A 21,643-nucleotide genomic window follows, 5' to 3' on the forward strand; every position below is an offset into this window, starting at 1 on the left:
CATGAACCCATTTTGACCTTATTTTGGTGTACAGTGTTAAGTGTGGGTCAATGCCTAGCTTCTGCCATACTAATTTCCAATTTTCCCCATTGATGCTATGGTATTTTTTTCTGAGGTGATTTTTCTGTTTTATGTTCTAATCTGAATGTTATATTTAATGCTCATTTATTTTTATATAGAAAATAGATAGGTGCTTTTATTATCCCCATTTTTACAGAGGAGGAAACCAAGATTGAGAAGTTAAGTGATTTAGCATTTATTAAATACCTTATATATAAAGAACAGTGTATCTGGGTTGTAGAGGGCTGAAACTCTGAATCAGACAAGAGGGCACTTCAGGCTACCTATTGGATGTGAGATAAAAGCTTTATTAGCATATATTTAGATGATGACTCTCCTCACCATTGGTGCTTGCTGAATGTTTGTTGGTGAGATAATCTTAGTCAAGGATTTGGAGGGCAGAGGGAGAGAAGTCAGAGACTTGGCAGCAATAGGAGGAGGAGGAGAGAGGCTGGAGATTCTGGACTGCAGAATCAAGGATTCAGCTTTGGCAAGCTTCGTGGCAGCTTGCCTGCCTCCTTCACTTCTCCCCCTAGAGACCAAGGACTTTAATTTATCCTGACTCTGGCCGATCCTGAGACCCTCCAGGGAGCTAGCCCAGGTCATTATACTAGGTAAGTGATTGAATAAATGAAAATACATTTATTAAGTGCTTACTTTATACCAACACTGTGCTAAACACTCGAAATACAAATACAAAGAACAAAGACGGTCCTTTTTCTCATGGAGTTTACTTTTTCATGGTAAAGAAATGGTAACCTAAGAGGTACTTTGTTCTGGAGAATTATCTCTTTAGGGGAGTGTATTGACAAACCCCATCCTGCTCCAGTAGCAAAGTTGATTTGGTCATCTTTGTAGTTACAGTAGTAGTAGACATCTGAAACTCAACATGTATAAAGTAGAATTATGTTCTCCACATATAGTCAATTCTCAAATTTTGTTCTTATCTCCATATTTCTGATATGCATCTACTCTTTACTAAGTTACTACTTTTCAGGCCCTTACGTTTTTTCCTTGAACCATAGCAGTAGCTTCCTCATTGTTCTTTCTGTTCCACTCCAATCCATCTTCTATATATTTGCCAAAATGATTTTTCCTATAAAGTATAAATTGGACCATGTTATCGATGAACTCCAGAATCAAAGTTTAGAAGCTCCTTCTCTGATTAGAAAACTAAAGCACTTTGCTAAGCTCTAGAAATTCAAAATAATATGGTCCCTTCTTTCAGAGTCCACATTCAGATACTGAAAGGGCATATGGGAAGTATCAACTTTAGCCCCATTTGTCTTTAGCAAGTAAGTCAGGTGACAAAACATCTTCATTTAGGTCATTCAGTAAAACTATATTTGTTTAGCTTTTAAAACTCTTCACAAACTGACCCCATCCTATCTTTCCAGCTATTACCCAGCCAAATTGGCCTTGTTGCTGTTCCTGACCTGTTTCTCCATCTGCCTTTTCCCTCCTAAAAATCTACAAAGTATATGTGTTGTATCTTTTATATATCAATAATGTGTGTATAAAGTTTTCAGTTGCTAGACACATATCCTATTGAAGTCAATGACAAAAGAGAAAGGTCCATTATACCCCAAAATATTAATAGCAGCACTTTTTTGTGCCTTGTGGCAAAGAACTGGAAACAAAGTAGGTGCCTGTTGATTGGGGAATGACTAAATGAGTTGTGATATGTAAATATAGTGGAATATTTTCTGTGCTGTAAGAAAGGATAAATGTTTATGAAAGGTAGAAAGAAGGGGTGTGAAGTGAATTAAGCAGAACTAGTAAAACTATAAACAATAACTCTTAATGATGTAAATGAAGAAAACAGTAAAGCATTTAAAACTGAATGACCCACAAAGTAGAAATGAGAAGACATTTTTTCTTACTTTTTTGTACTAATGGGAGGATGGTGGAGAAGGATACTGCACATGATATCAGACCTTTTTAGTATATTGGTTAGTTTTGCTCAACATTTTCTTTTCTTTTCTTTTTTTGAATAATAGCTTTTTATTTTCAAAATAAATGTAAAGATAGTTTTCAACATTCACCCTTGCAAAACCTTTTGTTCCAAATTTTTCTCCCTCCCCCACCCCTTTCCTAGACAGCAAATAATTCAATATATGTTAAACATGTTCAATTCTTCTATACATATTTCCACATTTATCATGTTACATAAGAAAAATCAGATCAAAAAGGGAAAAAAAATGAGAAAAAAACAAAAACAACAAAAAAGGTTAAAAAATACTATGTTGTGATCCACACTCAGTCCCCATGATCCTTTCTCTGAGTGCAGATTGCTCTCTCCGTTATTGGAATTGCCTGAATCACCTCATTGTTGAAAAGAGCCATGTCCAAAATTGGTCATCTCATAATCCTGTTATTATATACAGTGTTCTCTTGGTTCTACTCATTTCACTTAGCAATTAGTTCATGTAAGTCTCTCCAGGCCTCTCTCAAATAATCCTGCTGTTTCTTGTAGAACAATAATATTCCATAATCTTCATATACCATAGCTTATTTAGACATTCCCTAACTGATGAACATCCACTCAGTTTCCATGAACTTTTTCTTTCTAAAAACAGTTCTTTAGTATGAGGAATGATTCTCTAGAATTGGATAGGGAAGAGATATGTAGATGATATAAAACAAAAACAAAATCATCCAAAAAACATGTAATTTGCTTGAGGACAAGAAGCTATTTCACTTTTGTCTTTGTATCTGAAGACCCTAACAGTGCCTAGTACACATTTGGTACTTATTAAGTACTTATTGATTGAATGAATACTTCTATTATGAGCTGTGAACTTGGACAAATACTTAGTTTCTCTGTTGGTTTCTTTATTTAAATTATAAGAAGAATGTGAATTTCCTATTTGTTATGTCTTACTTGAATGGTATGGTAATATTCATTTATATGCATTTTAAAAAATGGAGACATATCAGCTAGAATTTTTTTCCCCTGAGGTAACTGGGGTTAAGTGACCTGCCCAGGGTCACACAGCTAGGAAATGTTAAGTGTCTGATGTCAGATTTGAACTCAGGTCCTCTTGACTTCAGGACTGGTGCTCTATCCACTGTGCCACCTAGCTGCCCCCACATCACCTAGAATTTTTTAAAAAAATTAATAAGAATGGAATCAAAATAACTTTTTACTGTATTTCATTTTTAGTTCATGCCAGGTGTTAATTTTGGAACAATCAAAATCTTGCTTGCTGTTGTTTTCTGGTTTTCTGATTTTGCACCTTCTGATCTCTCCTTTATTTTCCTGTGGAATTTTGCAATGATTTATCAAACATTTATTGAGAATAAGAAGAGTTTGTTAAAGCTGGTTGTAAAAGTGAACCTAAGTCTTGAAGCTGATTCTTCAGTGAAATTCAACCTCTGGCAAGTCCAACCATGCTGGAAATTTTTTCAAGTACAGGCCCAGTGATGGACTGTATTTCTGTTTTTCTAGGATCAGCGTAGCTAAGTTTGAAGAGGCTTATCATCAGGTTGACTGGAGAATGATAAATTTGAATTCTTGAAGATCATCTTCCTAAGCTGTATTGAGCTTGCAATTTGTGTTGCTAAAGGGGAGCACTACAATGACAAAACTTCGAATACCTGAAATGTTGAAGTAAGAAGAGGTGGCAGAGGTGAGGCTTCTCCCCCTCCCACCACTCTCTCTAGACAGAATTGAAAACCAAGACATGCTTGTAGTCTTAAAAAAAAATATGGGAACCATGGGTCTATTTGAGGATCAGAACCCCAGCTCGTTAAGAATTACATCAAATTTTATTATTGTAAAGTGTCTTCTCATATGTTATCCTTTAAACTTTTCTGATCCTATTCTATTACTCTCAAGTCCCAGTACTTGTCTCATTAGCAGGACCAATTAGATTTTATTTTACTTTATTTTTTTGCTCTTTTTTTGCTCTTGCTACCTGTCCCTTTTGTCCTTGACCCAAACTTTTTTTTTTTTTTTTTTAATAAAGCTTTTTATTTTCAAAACACATGCGTAGATAGTTTTCAGCATTCACCCTTGGAAAACCTTGTGTTCCAAACTTTTTCTTCCTTCTCTTCCCCTAAGCCCAGTAATCCAATATGTGTTGAACATGTGTAACTCTTCTATGCATATTTCCACAATTATCATGCTATACAAGAAAAATCAAATCAAAATGGGGAAAAAAAATGAGAAAGAAAACAAAATGCAAGCAAATAACAAAAAAAAGTGAAAGTACTATGTTGTGATCCACGCTCAGTCCCCACAGTCCTCTCTCTGAGTACAAATGACTCTCTCCATCACAAGACCATTAGAACTAGCCTGAATTACCATGCAGTTTGAAAAGAGATAAGTCTATCTGAATTGATTATTGTATAATCTTGTTACTGTAAACAGTATTCTCTTGGTCCTACTCACTTCACTTAGCATCAGTTCCTGGAAGTCTCTCCAGACCTTTTTAAAGTCATCCTGCTGATTGTTTCTTGTAGAACAATAATATTCCATAATAACTTATTTAGCCATTCTCCATTTGATGGTCATCCACTCAGTTAACAACTCCTTGCCACTACAAAAAGGATTGCTACAAAATTTTTGCATATGTGCATCTTTTCCTCTTTCTTCATGATCCCTTTGGGATAGTAGAGGGACTACTGGATTCAAAGGGGTCTACCATTTGATAGCCCTTTGGGCATAGTTTCATATAGCTCTCCAGAATGGTTGGATCAGTTCATAACTTCACCAACATTGTATTAGTTTCCTAATTTTTCCACATCCCCTCCAACATTACCTTTTTTTGTCATCTTATTTGGCCCAAGCTTTTGAATTGAGATTCTTTCCTGGCATATTTCAGCAAATGGCATGTAACCCTTTATTTTTGGGGGCAGGAGAGGGTTCTAAGCTTTATAAATGGCACTATGGCAAAGAAAATAATTTATATGTTATAAAGATAAGTAATCCTGCTCTCATGCATATTATAGGAAACTAGGCTTCATTCTTAAGTTCCGTTTCTTCATTTTTAGAACTTTTCTTTGGTCAATCACTTTATTCTTGTCTGGGTTAGATTTCAGTTCAGTTTAAATTTTGTTTCTGATGGATTCACTTGGGCAAAGTTGTTGTTTCTTCTTTAGTTCTGAGTGTCTGTTACCATCAATATGGTACCCTGATATCGTTATAACTAACCCCTAGTGATCCCCTGGAAAAAATAATAATTAACATCTATATGTTTATATATCTTTTTGTCTGTCTTTTCTGTTTGTCTATGACTGTTGTTCTCTCTAGACATGTCAGATTTGGAGTCAGAAAGGCCTAGATTCACATTTGATTTTTAATGTTATTCTCTCTGAATCTCAGTTTCCTCATCTGTAAAAAGGAATAAAATACCAGTAGAACCAAACTCACAGGGTTGTTATAAGGTTCTGGAGAAAGAAAATAAATTCATTTAAAGGTATATGAAAAGTTTTATATACATTCTCTTTTATGCACCTTATAACAACTCTGTGAGTTAAAGAAACTGAAGCTCGGACTTCACTCCAGTCTAGCATTCTGTCCTTTCAGCCATACTGTTCCTTTACTGTCTGGCCTCCAAAAAATTCTACTGTTGTAGGAAACCCAGGACATGGCCCATTTCATCTTCCCACGGAGAGTTAGTGAACACTTTTAAAGCACTCAATAAGAGGAGGGTTATTTGTGTACATGTTTGGTGCTGGATGTTATATAAAGAAAATAATTTTAGGAAAATTGTGATGCTTTTTCTTGGAAATTGCTTCTGGACTTTCTCAGTAAAGTAACCTTCTCCATCTATATTGTCCTGAACTTTAAGGAACCTTTTTAAAGAGGTATGTGAGGCTAAGACTCAGATGTCCAAAACAAAACTCTTGATCTTTTTTTCTGAAATTATTCCCTTACAGACTTTTCTATTACTTTTCTATTTCATTCTTCCAGTTACCCAAACTCAGAATGTAGATGTCATGCTCACTTTCTCATTCCACATAGTCTGTAGCCAAGCCCTTCATAACATCTCCTATGTCAATACATTTCCCATCCAGCTGCCAAAGTGATCTTAAACTCAAAGTGAATTCAAGTCTAACCATATCATCATCTATTCAGTGAAGTTCAAGGCCTCCCTTTTACCAAGATCAAATATATATTTAAAGCTTTTCACAATTATGTCCCTTCTAGCATTTCTTCCATGCACTCTATACTCTAGTGACTGACCTTTTCGTTCCCTGTAAATGATAATTCCTTTTCCTGACTTTGACTCAGTCCTGCTTCATTGCCCTGTATGTCTGGACTGCTTTCCCTCCTCTTCTACTCCTGTTTTCCTATAAGGCTCAGTTTAATTTGTACATGAAGTTTTAGCTAGTTCCCCTTGATAACGTTCCATTTAAATTGTGTGAGTTTAGCATGGACATATTTGTTTGCATGTTATCTCCCCTATGAGAATGTGAACTTCTTGCAGACATGGGCTGGGTTTGCCTTTCTTTGTATCCCCAGTTTTTAGCACAGTGCCTGGTATGGTGCTTAATAAATATTTGTGGCTGTATTAACTTGACTGGGAGGCCGGGTTTCAAAGCTCCTTTCCTAGACTTGAACTATTATGTTAGCTGTGTCTTTGCTTTACTTCCTTTAGTGTTCAGTTAGTTGGTCCTAGAATGTCTGGACACTTGTTTCTTTCTGACCAGTGATGACTCAACTGATGTATGCTTTCAGGTTTGCTTCATTTTTCAGACAGCATTAATAACATTCTTTCACATGGCCTGCCAGTATAAATTTTGTAACATATCACAATTAATGTTTTCTTAAAGAAATGATTGTCATTAACCTCCAAAGCCCCTAAAAATACTAGACATTTTTCAGGATCTTCCCCAGAATTAACTAGCATCTTTTCCTGCTGTTATAATTAAAATGTGTTTTTCTGTCAATAAGTAGTATTGAAGAAAGCCTGCCTATCTATCTTTTGGTTTTCTGTTTAGTTTTTTCATAAGATACATAATTCTGAAAGCCTTTTTAACAGCTCACAAAGTTAAAAAGTAAAGTGTGAAAAGACAATTGAGGGTAAAAGTACAACAAAAAATAGTAAGAAGAACATGGAATAACTTAGTAACTCCCTTGAAATGGATTAATTGCTATTATTGGGAATTGAATTTGCTTAAGTTTTTTGGCCAAGGCAAAAAAGGGATACTTTTACTTGTATAATGTTTCTTCATTTTGCAGAAATAAACTTTTTTCCAGAACCAAATTCAAAGAAGAATATGAGTCCTTGTATAAATGGTGAGAACAGAATAAATAGTATCTGTTGGGTATGGTTTTATAAAAGACATGCAGAAAGTTCTTGAATTTATAATCTTGTATTCAGCTAATGTGAAATCTGAGGGAATAACATTAAATTAATAAGCTGTCAGTAAACTAAGAAACAAAAAGTTTTAGAGGTCTGTCTCTTTTTGGGTATGCAATTTGTAACAAGGTCTTGGAGTCATTATGTGCTATGCTTTTCTGGAAGATTATGGTTAGACTAGAGAAATGCATTGCCTTTGAGAACAGTAGATTGGGAGTTAAGAAAATTTGGGTTCTAGGTCCAGCACAGCCCCAACTCATGCTATGATTGTAGGCTACTTGCTTTACTTTCAGGGGTCTCTTCTCATTTGAAAAATGAAATGATGAAATGATTTCAGAAATTCTGTAAGTCTTCAAGGTCTTGAGGTCAGTGGAGAGTAGTTGGATAGTATCTAGATGTTAGTCTAATATAACCAAAGTTATCATTGTGTTATATTAGTTTAAGAGTTGGACTCATGTTCTTGTTTTAGTTAGACGCCATGGCTGGGAAAAATAGTGCTAACATTGTCCACAGAAAAATTTTTATCTTTCAAAATACGTATGTAAATATATGTCAAAGACTGCCTGTATATTTTGACTTTTACTCTGAAAAAATTAGGGAGGGCTTGGGATATATGTTATCACCTGACCACTTTGTCCATTGAAGAGTCTTAGTATGATTCCTATGGAATGCCTGGTTTTTAAATAAGACTATATCTTGCTGGGACAGAACACTACACCTGGAATTAGAAAGACCCGAGTTCAAATAAGTTTCAAGCACTTACTAGCTGACTTTGGGCAAGTCCCTTAACTTGTGTCTAATTAAATTTGCTCATTTGTAAAATGGGAATAATAATAGCACCCACCTTGAAGTGTTGTTATGAGAGTGAAATTAGATAATTTTTATATAGCATCTATGTAATGCTATATAAATGCTGACTATTATTATTCCTAAAGTGAAATAACTTCATCCCCAATTAGATGACTAGAATGACTTATTCGTGATTGATCATTTGCATCTTGGAGGATGTCTACCATATACCACTATTTTAGTTTGGGGGCAAATGAAATGATCCTTTTGAAATAGTCAACTTCTATAACTGCTGCTTTAAACCTGTGACAATTAAACTCCATTATGAAGGCAGAGGAGATTTTGTCTTCATAAATAATAGTAATGACTGACATAGAATATTTAAAATTTGCAAAGCACTTTGCATGCATTATTTCATATATTCTATGAGATTTTCCCAATTGCTTTTTTGCAGAAAGACATCTTAAATTCATACAATCTCTGTACAGTGTTGCTTGGATATCAAAATGGGTATCTCTACTTTATACCATGTAAATTCAGGATTGACTATCTCCTTCCTTCTCAACTCTTATTTTGGAATTGTATTATTCTGGAAATCTTAATATATACTTTTAGACTATTGAGATCGTGGAGTTTGATCCATATGAAAAATTTAATAGTTGAGATACAGTTAATTAAATCTAAGGGGATAATATTTTTGAGTTATGAAGTAACTCATATCTCAGATGTAGGGAATTGATAACTTTCTAAAGTTTTAGGCACAAGATAAGCAATTTTATGATTATACTTCCAGGAAAAAGCAAAAATTCTACTGTTAAACCAGGTGCACTAAAATAGTGGTTATATAATGTCATGTTGTAATTGTTCCTAACCATAACTGTAACCTCTGTGGAAAAATTAGGCAATGGTAATTCCATGTGCTATGGCTAATTAAAAGATTGATGTATTTTGGGTGTACATATGAAAAATGACCATATGCGGTTGACATAGCATTTGATAATCACTCACTTAATTGTGTCCCTGTTAGACACGTCTTTATTTTTGATAAACTTCAAAGCTGTATTTAAAATATAAAATACTAGCACATAAATGTGCTTCTTATTTAACTGTGGCTTACAGATTCTTTCATATTTTGTGTTGCTTAAAATAGCAAGGAAACATGCCCAAGATATGAGTATATTACTATCCTGTTTGAAAGATTTAGAGGTTTCTAGGACAGACAGGCTCCAGGAAACAGACTACTTATGCTATATCTCCTGTAGCTCTGCTCAAACAACATATGTTATGACATCTGAATTTAACATTGTTATCCCTTGGTTTATATTTCTAGTTAATTCCATGGGATCTGAATGACTTCATACCTTTCCAAAGAACAAGCTGAAAATTTAAAGCAGTTATTAACTTTAAACATTTTGAGTTCAGTAGTAATTGATAGAAAAGACCACATAACAAGAACGGAACAATTTGCTGTTGTGATGGTTGGAGGAGAACTATAGAATTGTAGTTATCACTATAGATGCTTGTAAGTATTGACGTTGTAAAATATCAGAGTATACATGAATGGAGTAGTATTGATGAGGTTATTTTGATTATTTAATTATCTTATTTGAATCTCTTAACTGCAGGTTTTTTTGAAATGCTTTTTTTTTTTTGAAGGTTTGATAAATTTTCCTGACTTAGTAAAGAAATTATTGTGAAATAATAGAATCAAAATGAGCTTAGTTTGAATCCCACCTCAGACAATTACTAGCTGTCATCCCTAATAAGTCTCCAACCCTGGCCAGCCTCAGTTGCTTTAACTTTAGGTTCTTTTGCAGTACTAAAGGGTTACAGAAGCTCAGAATTGTGAGGGTCCTAAGAGGCCATCTTATACTCTTGAAACTAACAATTTGATTTTCTTCTTTACTGTTTTAAATTAAATTGACTAAAGGTTTATCTATTTTGTTGGTTTTTTCACAGAACCAACTGTTAGTTTTATTAATTCAATAGTTTCTTATTTTTGATTTTATTAATCTCCCCTTTTATTTTCAAAATTTCAAATTTATTATTTAATTGAGGGTTTTTAATTTGTTCTTTTTCTAGCTTTTTTTAGTTGTAAGCCCAATTCATTGATCTTCTCTTTCTCTGCTTTATGCAAGTAAGCATCTAGAGATATAAAATTTCCCCTAATAACTGCTTTGGCTGCATCCTACAAATTTGGGTATGTTTTCTCATTATTGTCATTCTTTTGGATGAAGTTATTGATTGTGTCTATGATTTGTTGTTTTGCCCATTCATTCTTTAGGATTAGATTATTTAGTTTCCAATTAATTTTTGGTCTATTGTCCCCTGGCCTTTTATTGCATGTAATTTTTATTGCATCATGATCTTAAAAAAATGTATTTACTATTTCTGCCTTTCGGCATTTGATTTTGAGGTTTTTGTGCCCTAATACATGGTCAGTTTTTGTATAGGTTCCCTGAACTGCCGAGAAAAAAGTATACTCCTTTCTGTTTCCATTCAATTTTCTCCAGATATCTATCATACTTAACTTTTCTAACATTTTGTTTACCTCCTTAACTTCTTTCTTATTTATTTTGTGATTCGATTTTTCTACTTCTGAGAGAGCAAGGTTGAGATCCCCACTAGTATAGTTTTGCTGTCTATTTCTTCTTGCATCTCTCATAATTTCTCCTCTAGGAATTTGGGTGCTTGGTGCATATATGTTTAGTATTGATATTGCTTCATTATCTGTGGTACCCTTTAGCAAAATATTTCTTCCTTATCTCTTTTAATTAGATTTGTCTTTGCATTTACTTGATCTGAGGCAACTCCTAACTGAACAGGAATCCCTTGAAGAAGTCCAAATTGCCTTACTTAAAACCCAGAGATGATGAAACAGTAATAATAGCTAGCATTTAACAGTGTTTTAAGATTTACAAAGCTCTTTATAAATATTTCATTTAAAAGATCAAATCACAACCCTGGGGGGATCTCAGAGGAGGAGTTAAATAGAGAGTGCACTAAATAGCAAGTGAGATGAGGAGTGCATCTTGGATCAAAGCATCAAAGACTGAAGATGGGGAATATCAAACAAGCTAGTTTGTATTTTGTCCTTGAGACATGAGGGAGCCACTGGAACTTCTCAATCAGAGAGTGACATAATCAAATCTGTTTTTAGGAATATAAATTTGGTAGCTTTGTGGGAAAGTGAATGCTGGGAGACAAATTATACCAATTCTAGTTTTACTGTCTGTGGGCAAGTTAATTCTGTGATAATCCTTCAGATACTTGAATACCACCATAATCTATACTTAGTTTCTTTTCTAGACTAAGCTTCCCTAGTTTATTTTTTTAAAAAGTCTTTGGAATGATTTTATAGCCTTTCACTATTCTTACTGCTCTGATACACACTTTTCAGTTTATTAGCTTCCTTAAAATGTGCTAAAAACTGGGCAATATGTTTTAGATGCGGTATGTTGGAGATGAGAATGTAACCAGCAGTTCTGGACACTATTTCTCTCTTTATGACTATGAAAACATTAGTTTTTTTCACTGCCATTTCACATTGTTGACTCATCAAGCTTGTATTCCCCTAATCTTTTCTTATAGGAACTCTCATGCCTCCCCCAACTTGTGAAGTTTTTTTTTTTTTAAACAAAGTATAAGATTTTACATTTTTTCTCATTAAATTTACTTTTAAGACTGTCAGAATATTTTAAAATGACTATCATTCAAAGGGTTAATCAGCCCCTCCTGGTTTTTCATCATTTCTAAATTTGATAAAGATGTGCTGGGTAATGGATGTCTGTCATTTAGTGCTTTGTCTTGCCCACTTCTTTTCTTTCCTTATATTCTCTCATTGTCTGTCTGATTAGCTCTCATAGATATAATTATCATCTCAGTTCAATTGACTCCAGTATTGCTATGTCCAGCCCTAAATTCTTCTGAGTTCCAGTTGCTAGTCTCCAGTTACTTTTTTGGCTATTTCCAATTGGATGTCCCCAAAACACAACTTATCACAACCAAAATTTAACTCATTTTTTCTGCCCAGGATACCACCATTCTTTTAGGTACCCAAGTTCTCAAATTTGTCTTTTCCTTCTTTCCTTGCTCAGTATCATGCCACTTATGAAATCTTTGGATTAATTTTGTTATTTTTACTTCCAACCTATCTTTTACATTCATCTCCTTTATTCTACTCAAAAGCATTCTAATTCAGACCTTCATTATTTATCAGCTTGACTACTGTGGTAGCTTCCTAATTGGTCTCCCTGCCAGACTTTTGCCAAAGATAGCTGAGAAAGTGGTTTACTTTAAGTGCAGGTCTGACCAAACTACTTTCCTACTCAGTAAATTGAGTGGCATCTTGTTCCCTTTACTGTCAAATACAGATTCTTCTGTTTGGTTCTAAAGCCTTTTACAACTCTGACCCTCTGTTTTTCTTATCATGTCATACATTATTCACCTTTCTGGATTTTGTGGTCTGACAAAACTGGCATCTTGCTATTCATCATACAGACTTTCTATCTCCTTTCTCTGGAACTTTGTACTGTCTCTTTTTTCTAGAATTATACCTTCCCCTTGGTCTCTTAGGATTTTTTTTTATATCTGTCAAAGTTTTGCTCATGTGCCACCTTCTTCATGAAGCCTCTCTTGATCCATTTAGCTGCTAGTGCCCTCACCATCCTAAATTCACTATGTGTTTGTGTGCCTGTCATTCCAATAATATGTTAGCTTCTTTGGGTCAGGGACTGTTTTCATTTATTTTATTTGGATTCCCATTGATGAGTCCACTGTTTCACACATATTAGATACTTAATAAGTACTTATTGATAAGTTAATACCTTAGTTTTTTTTTTTTTCCCATCGATAAATTTATTGAACATCACAGGGCCATGCACTTATCAACAATTTCTGAATTTTAGTTAATTGTATAATGGCCTAATCTATATCTCTTCATATTTTAACAATAATTAGTTGTCATATGCTTTGGTAATATCCAGACAAACTTTATTTATATCATTCCCCTGATGTTCCAGTTTAGTTACCCTGTTATGTGTTTTTGTTTATTAATGAAGCCATTCTTGGTTCTTGGTGACCATTGCTTCTTTTCCTACATGTTTATTAATTTATTTTGATTATTATATCCTAGAATCTTACTGGAGGTATAATTCAAGGTCACTGGTTCCTATATTCCCTTTTCCTTTATTTATTTAATTTGAGGGAGGGAACCTGAAAACTCATTCACCCTTTTTTAGTTCTTCAGTAACTCTCTTATTCTCTATGATCTTTTCGAGGATTAGAGCAGGGATGTACAATAGTCACTTTTTAAAATTGAATTAATTCTTTTTGTTAATTTAATCTTCAGTAACCACAAATGGATTAACATGAAAAGAATGAAAAAGGATTACATGTGAACCTCCCACTTGTATCAAAATTTTTCAGTTTGTCTTCTTGAGAAATTTTAAAAATTATTTTTTTAAGTTGGGATCAGACATTGTCTTGATCCAAGATCTGAAGTCTAATTATTCTACTGGTTTTACTCAGTTTCCTCTGCATCAGTTTTGTATAAGTTCTCAAGTTTTTGCCTCATTTTTTATTTGTTGTTTCTTAAGGCACAATAATATTCTATTACATTTAGTTAATATATATATTTTAGCTATTTCCCAATTGGTGGACACTCATTCCCCTTTATTTTTCCATTGTAGCAAAAATTGCTGCTATAAATATGGGGCCTTTCCATTTTGTTTTGACCTCTTTGGAATGTATGTTTAATAGTAATACCAAGTTAAAGAATATGTTTAAGTTAGAGCATGGAGCAAATAGTAAAAAGTTAAAGAAAGATTGTTGACTCATATAAAGATAAACTTCTTTACAGAGCTGTCCAAAATTAGAATGGGCCACATTGAAAAGTTTAGATGCTGATTATCATTTAATTGGTGGGAGTATTATTATAGAAAGGATTCCTGATTAGGTATAAGTTAAAAACTGAGTGACCTCAAAGGTCTTTTCAAACACTTAAATTTTTTGAAACCTTTTTCTTAGTGTAAAAATAAAAAAGTCTTTTACCTTTAGTTTTTCTAGTTTCGTTTTGTTCAGAGCTATATTTAAATAGAACATAGTGGTAAACTGGTTTTTAAAAAAGTATGAAAGCTAGCAAAATACTGAGTCTTAAATTGAAGGTTTATCTGCCTCTTTCCAATATCAGTGAAGATGGCTTATGACATAATTTTAGAGAAAAGTAGAATGAAATTCTTATTGCTTTCTGAATTATTTTCTCTAAAAAGTGTCATCCCTTTTATTAGTCTGGGACTATTTCTCTCTTTTTCCCTTTGCTGTTCATTCCAGAAAGAACTTAAAGAAAGTTTCCTAAGCACCCAAATAAGTAAGGCCAGAACTGTGGGGAGGTGATTGGGTCTTTTACTCTTTAAACAAACAACCCAAATAAAAACAAAAAAACAAGTGCAAACTTTTTTCAGTTTTATTCTTATTGTTAATGTTTGCTCAGAGTCTGGGAGTAACCTATGATAGAAATAGTTCTTCAGGAAATGAACTTAAGTACGATAGGCATTTTCTTTTCCCTTTTCATCCTTTCACCTCTTCTCTCCCCCTCTCCCCCTCCATTTGCAAATGTAGTTTTTATGTAGGGAATTTCCAGAAATGGATGGCAACAGGTTGCTCTTTTCATCTAAATACATTATTGAGAAAAAAAAAATACTTAGGAAGCAATGATGTAGTCATTTTATACAGTAACTATTGTTTGTATACAATGTATATTGTAATTCAGTTTAGTTTATCATATACTTTTAGGGTGTGAGGCAAGGAAATTAGAAAATGGGCTTCTCAAAATTCTGAAATATTTCAAGGAACTATGATTTCATAGTCTTTCTATGTTTTTGTAGACTATAAGTTGCCCTGGTTGAAAACTGTATGACTGATTTTTTCTCTTTCCTGATAGTGACCTCTCCAAATATATAACTATCCTGGCCCTTAGATGACTGATGTTTTTTTAACTTTGTATCTTCAAGACCACAGAGTAGGATTTTAGTTTAGAAATATTGGGCAGTGACACGAGACTTGTAGGGTTTGAAATCTGGAAGACCTCTGTTCAAAATAGGTCTCAGACACTTATTAGATGCCCATGTCAAGTCCCTTTACTTCTGTTTGCCTCAGTTTAATGGTTATAATAATAGTACCTACTTATCAAGGTTGTGAGGATCAAATGAGAAAGTTATAAAAAGCTTACTTAGCACAATGTCTGGCACATGATAAGTGCTATATAAATGTTAGCTATTATTATCATTATCATTATTGTTATTTGATCTATTGAGTGATCATAAAGTTTTAGGTAAAATGTGCAAACATATAAGTGGGGTGTGCTATGCACAGTGTTTGAAACATTGTCTCAAAAGTAAATAACTGATTTGGAAGAAAAAAAGGGGGAAAATATGGGGGCGGGGAAAGGTGGCAGAAAGCAGTTAAGCATTAGGTGAAATATAATTGAGTATTAAGCAACTCCTGCAGTATATCTGGAAAAGATTAATTTTCTTAGAGTCCACTTATGAATCAAACAGAACAAAAACACTAGATGTCAGTGTTGTAGTTTTAACATTTTGCAAGAAGCTGTTTGTCAGATTTTTTTACTCTCAGACACCAGAATATACTTTAAAATGATAGACTTAATCTCTTATTGGGTCACTCAACCTTGCTACTTAATAAAAAGGAAAAAATGCCTATTTACTTTTTGTTTTACTTTTGAAAACATCCTTCATAATTGTGGGAAATAAATATTAGCGGATTAGTTAGCCTTGTGTTTATCCTTAAACTGCAGATTGTGTCCTTTAGTTTATTATACTCATAAGCACTCAGTAAAAACATAGTGTTTGAATTTCATGTTTCTGTGAATTAAAAGTCATTGTAGAAACATTTCTTATTAGTGGGCTTCTGCTTAGATCATTAATTTTCAACCCAGACTTAACAGTGAAACAGAAGAAATCAGGTTGAAGTTGGGCTTCTCACCCTTGTTCCTTCTCCTAAGGTGATGCTGATCTTGACTATTGCCCTTACCAATTGATTATCTATAGACTGCTAATTCTGATATGACTTTCACATTAATAACAATTTTTTTCTTATCTACCAAGACATAGTCAAATCCATGCATTGGGATGCTTGGTGCTCACAGAGCCCAGCACTTTCCAACTTTCTTTTGGTAGATTATCGTCTGCATAAGTAATAAGCAGAGAGATATATATATTCCCCACATGTGTTAACGGTTGTTAAAATGTCTTTTTCTTTATTCTTAATAATTATGTCCCTCTGTAAAGGATGAAGTCCTTGGGATACCCCTGTTTTAGGGTAATGGATGTTGATCCCATCAATCCTCAAAATATCTCAGAGTTCCTTTAGTGAGATCTGCAATTATACAAAGGAAATTAATCTAATGATCTCTTTGGGAAAAACTAAATGGAGTAAAAAATGCTTATTTTCCAGGATATAACATGCAGTTTTAGAGTCGGTCCATTGAATTGTACCTTTGGGAATGGTGCAATACTTGGGCAGCAAACTGGACCCCAAATTGAATGGTAGAAGGGAAGGAGCATACGAGCCCAAACTTGAGAAATTGCACAGTCATTTTAATGATGCCCTACTACTATTCATCTATCTTTTTAAAATTATATGTATGTGTATATATATATTATACATATATAAAAATATACATATATAATATATATAAAATAATAAAATTTAAAATCATATAAAACAACATTTAAAATTATATATAAATATATAAAGAATAAAATTTTAAAATTATATAACATTTTAAAATATATTTAAAAAAATTTTTAAATCTTAGAATAGCACCAACATTGAAAAATTGCAGTAGAGAGAGATACACAGTGGATGCATGATCCACAGTTCATTTTCAGTGATAACCCATGTGCAAAAAAAATGTATTAAATGTTAGAGGTGAAAAAAATTAAGAAAAGATGTAGGCTGATCCAAGTAATTTGATAGAGCATGTACAGATCTACAGTTCATGTTACATGTGGTATTCTCAAATGAGGATATGTTAGTAAGAGCCTTTGTGGAGAATTTGTAGTACAGTGTAAGTATTGTGCTGAAGACTTCCCCTTGTTCTTTTAGAAGGGATGGAAGGAATAACGTTTTGCAGTTCTAAAGTGTGAATGGTGATATTTACTCATATAAGATCAAAACTTATTGTTTTCATTTTATTGGGAACTATATGATGTCAAAAGCTTTCTGTCTAAAAGTTGATAGATGAATATCTTTTATCACAGAACTTAAAAAGTAAACCACAGTTAAATGGGATTTATTCTCATTTTAGTTACTCTCTGTATTTAGCCATTAGTATGTTTGTAGTTACTACTAATATATATGTATGTAGCTTTATAAATTAGATATTACAGTTAGATACTGTATCATCACTTTATTATAGATGATGAAAATATGGATCAGAGATATGCTACTGATTTTTATACATATATATGGTGGTAAAGGCCAGATTCAGAATCATAAAAAAACCTGGAATGGATTTTAGAAATTCTCAGATGAAGGAATTGACTCCGCAAATTAGGTAACTTGTCCAAAGTAGAACAGTCAAAAGGTTAGAGGCAGGTTTTTTGACTCTCAAGTCCAGTATTCCTTTTGCTACTTCCATATTTTTAGCATTGGGATTGGGATTCTGGGTAGTTTTCTTGTAGAAAGTAGTAATAGTAGTAGCAGAAGTAAAGCAAAACTGAAAGGTTTTACAAAAGAAAGAAGTTAACTAATATTCATATAGGATGTTCAGAGTAAATACCACAGAAAAATCTTTTAAGATGTCCTTTCTGTTGTAGAGGAAAAAAAGAACAAAACTTACTGGATTGGGTATAATTTATTGATTGAAGACTATACAAGAGTGTTTAGAGCTGGCTAGTGACATGGAAGGTTTGGAAAAAGGCCTGACTTACCTTTCATTTATGTCAGTTTCCTGACAACCAGTGTTACTTTTAGGAATTTTTTTGTTAAGAATTTTAGCCATGGCATCTGCCCAGATGCTCCAAGATGACAACCAAAATATTAATGAGTATTAGCATAGTATATTTCCAATTTGTTACCAGAATTCATTTCAGAATAAAATTCTTAGGCAAATGTAAGTAGAATATTTTCCAACTAGGAGCAGTTTTTGCCTCATCTGATCTCAGAGTATTTATGCTTACCTTAAGTGGTTGCTAGACTTTCTTATTTGTTTTATATGTATCTGCGAACTAAGCTGAAAACTCCTTAAGGGCAGAAACTAAAGAGGTTTTTTTTTTTCTTTTATTTCCCTTGATGTTTATTAGATCTATGAATAAATTTTCATAACAATTGTAGAGAAAAAAATAATAAAATTAATATCTGAAATACCTCTTTTAACAAAAATGATGAGAATAATATAAACCAACAAATTCAAGCATACTTGGCAAATATATTTCCTCTAAAATATTTTCTTTCTCTTCTCAGTTCAGTCTCCTCATCTAATAAATTTAACATTTCAGTTGTGCATTATGATTTCATGACTAGACAACTTCAAGGGGCATAAAATTTCCTACATCTACTCAGATTCCTGATTTTGAATTCAAGACTATCTAACTTCCATTGCATAGCTTTTCATAATAAATAGACTACATTTCCTGAATCTTCACCTAGCATAGCAACGTTAATATGTTTTTTTTTTTTTCTTTTAAGATTCTGTAGGAAGCTTGGGAGTTTCCAAAGACCATTTTTCTTCTGATGAAGCAATTGAAGGTGATAATGAAGATGATACAGCTTATGACAAAGAAAATGAGAGTGCAGCAGAATCTAATATTGGTACTAATGCAGGCTGGGCAGATGCCATGGCTAAAATTCTTAACAAAAAAATTCCTAAAAGTAAGCCTACTATCCTCATCAAAAACAAAGAGCTGGAGAAGGAAAAAGAGAAAGAAAAACAAGAAAGATTGGAGAAAAGAAAACAGGTGTGTCTAAACAGTTATCTTGTAGATTAAATTATGGCTATTTCATTTCTTATCAGTGCCTAATTATTTCTTTCAGTGTCCATTTACATAGTTTTTTTGGGGGTTTTGTTTTTACTTTTTTGGTAAACACAAGTTTGTTCCTTCTGTTAATCATATTCCAGATTTTAAAAATTAAATTCTGAGGAAGCTTCACATTTATCAGTTTAAATTTTAAACATATAAATCACCTAGTTTACAGTTAAAATTTTAGTTCCTGGCAATAAATAAGTTATTCATTGAATTGTGCATATGTTTCTTGAACTTGATTCTGAAATGGCCTTTTGAATACATTGTGTATTCTTAGGATTAGCAGATTGGTTCTGTCTTGGGTTGAAAATGCAATTTATAAAGTTAATATAGGAGGTCTCATAAATGAGAGATGGCTTGCAGTTTTGTAAACTTTACTTGTTCATTGCTAGATAAACTTGAACAGAGTCTGCCTTTCATTACATCAATGTCAGTAGAATTTTTAAAAATGTAGTTCTTTGATCAGAGACCAAAACAAGGTCATAAAGTCATGAATTTATATTCTGGTGGCTATTATAAAAACACTATAGTTTTATGAAGGCTTTTAAAAATCTCTTTCATATTTGATGATGAAAGTTGATTATGTAAGAAATTGAATTTTCCAGGAGATAGTACCAACTATCTGTTGGAGAAAGACAGCTTTGCTTGTATGCATTGAAATTATGTAAAGAATCCCCTTATGCTAATGTAAAAGGCTATTACCAAAAAAACCTCTGTTTTAAAAACAAAAGAAAACGAGAAAATTCAGAGTCACTGAGGACCTCCATGCTATAATAAAGCATTGGGCTTTTGCCATATTATGTTCATAATAATGATTATTGTATTTAAGACTGTATGGTGGCAGAAATTTTCCATCTTACATGTAGAGGCTACTCTGAATTTGCTATTTTGTTAGATATGACTATGGGACCATCTTCACTACATTTTTAAAGCAAATTTTGCTTTTACATTCTTGTTCTTGGGAATAAAATTTGAATTCCTTCTTGTCAATTGGTAAAACATTGTATTAGTTTCTTTTCTTTTTTATTGTCAGAATCTATCATTATTTCAAATTTCTTTGAGGGTGAGAATAACTTGAAAGTTTTCAAAGTTAATGGGATAAAAGACAGCACTTCTTTTGTGATGTGCTTTGTATTAAAAGTTAAAAGTTTTGTTTTATTCTTATCATGGAAATTTTAAATGTAAAGTATCTTAAGTTTCCAAAATTTTACCCATTTGAAAAACAGTGCAAAGTAAATACATTTTATTTTTGATACAAACAGGTCTTTGTTTCTTTCATCAAGGTAGATTGTTGAAATTTGATTGTGTCATAGAACTGTATTTCAGTTAAGATGGATACTATGTGGTTGGAGGGGGCGTAGATTACTTCAGAGAGAAGTCGGGCAAGTAGAGAGAGGTAAATGCTTGCCAAAAATATTTGCCATTTTAATGCTGCAATGGAAATGTAGGATTCTAATTTGAAAAGGGTTTTGCTGTGAATTATGAGATCCTCCAAATGCTTCCATTATGAATAACCTTGTGCTGGTTGTATCAACAAGTACTGGAATATTACAAATTTTCCTGAAAGAGATGAATAACTTTTCAAAAGAGTTAGGCTCACTATCCACATAGGAAAGACTAAGTGGATGAAGAAATTTTATTGACTAGATTTTGATATAAATTTGGATGGACAACTTATAGGGAACTGTGACAGACAATGCTGATGGACAAGGTAGGGCCAGAATTAAAGAAGAGGAAGCTAGATTGCCTATGCGAAATTACAAACTCTTTTAGTGAATCCAAGTTTCCATAGTAACAAAATTTCATATTTTAATACTAGCATTCTAGCTGTGTTTCTATATTATAAGACAATATAGTAGGTCACAAAGAATTTTTAAGTGAATGTCACATAGGATAATAGGGAGTTAAACAGACTAAAACATATAAGTACAGAAGAAGAAACGAACCAATATATGAGAAGAAGAGAAGATTGATTTTTTTACCTTATGATGAAGGCAAGAGAGGACATTTAGACAACTAGAAGTTCCCAATGGCATTCTTGTGATGTCAAAAAGAATCAGTAGACGTTTCTGTAACATAGAAAGATTTCCCTGTGGAAAACTAATAGGGATTTACAGAAATCCCAGACGATGAGTAAGTATGGATGGGCTGTGATCTGCATTGTTGACATGAACTTCCAAGTCACAAAAACAACAGATCCACTTCAGTTTTGCAGAGTTGTAAAGTAGTTATGATTTTGAATTTTGATGAATATCTAGGCTGGAGTTCTTAATCTATTTTTGTATTTTGAACCTTTTGAGCAGTCTGGTGAAAATAATGTTTTTAAATGCACATAATAAAATAGTATTAAAAAGGAAACCAATTATATTAAAATATAGTTATCAAAGTATTGGGTTTAAAGAATGCTCAGGTTAAGTATCCTTGACTCACATCCTT

The 21,643-nt window shown here is 33.0% G+C and overlaps 1 protein-coding gene across 1 annotated transcript in view; it reads left to right on the top strand.

The window, feature by feature from the left end:
• The window catches only part of RRP15 (ribosomal RNA processing 15 homolog), a 51,546-nt gene that overhangs the window by 2,763 nt on the left and 27,140 nt on the right, over positions 1 to 21,643 (top strand). The window contains exon 2 of the mRNA XM_003767715.4: positions 18,873 to 19,141. Within this exon, the coding sequence (XP_003767763.2) occupies positions 18,873 to 19,141 (269 nt within the window). The remainder of the gene's footprint in view (positions 1 to 18,872; positions 19,142 to 21,643) is intronic.

Source organism: Sarcophilus harrisii, chromosome 4, assembly GCF_902635505.1.
Source record: "Sarcophilus harrisii chromosome 4, mSarHar1.11, whole genome shotgun sequence".
NCBI classification, from domain to species: domain Eukaryota; kingdom Metazoa; phylum Chordata; class Mammalia; order Dasyuromorphia; family Dasyuridae; genus Sarcophilus; species Sarcophilus harrisii.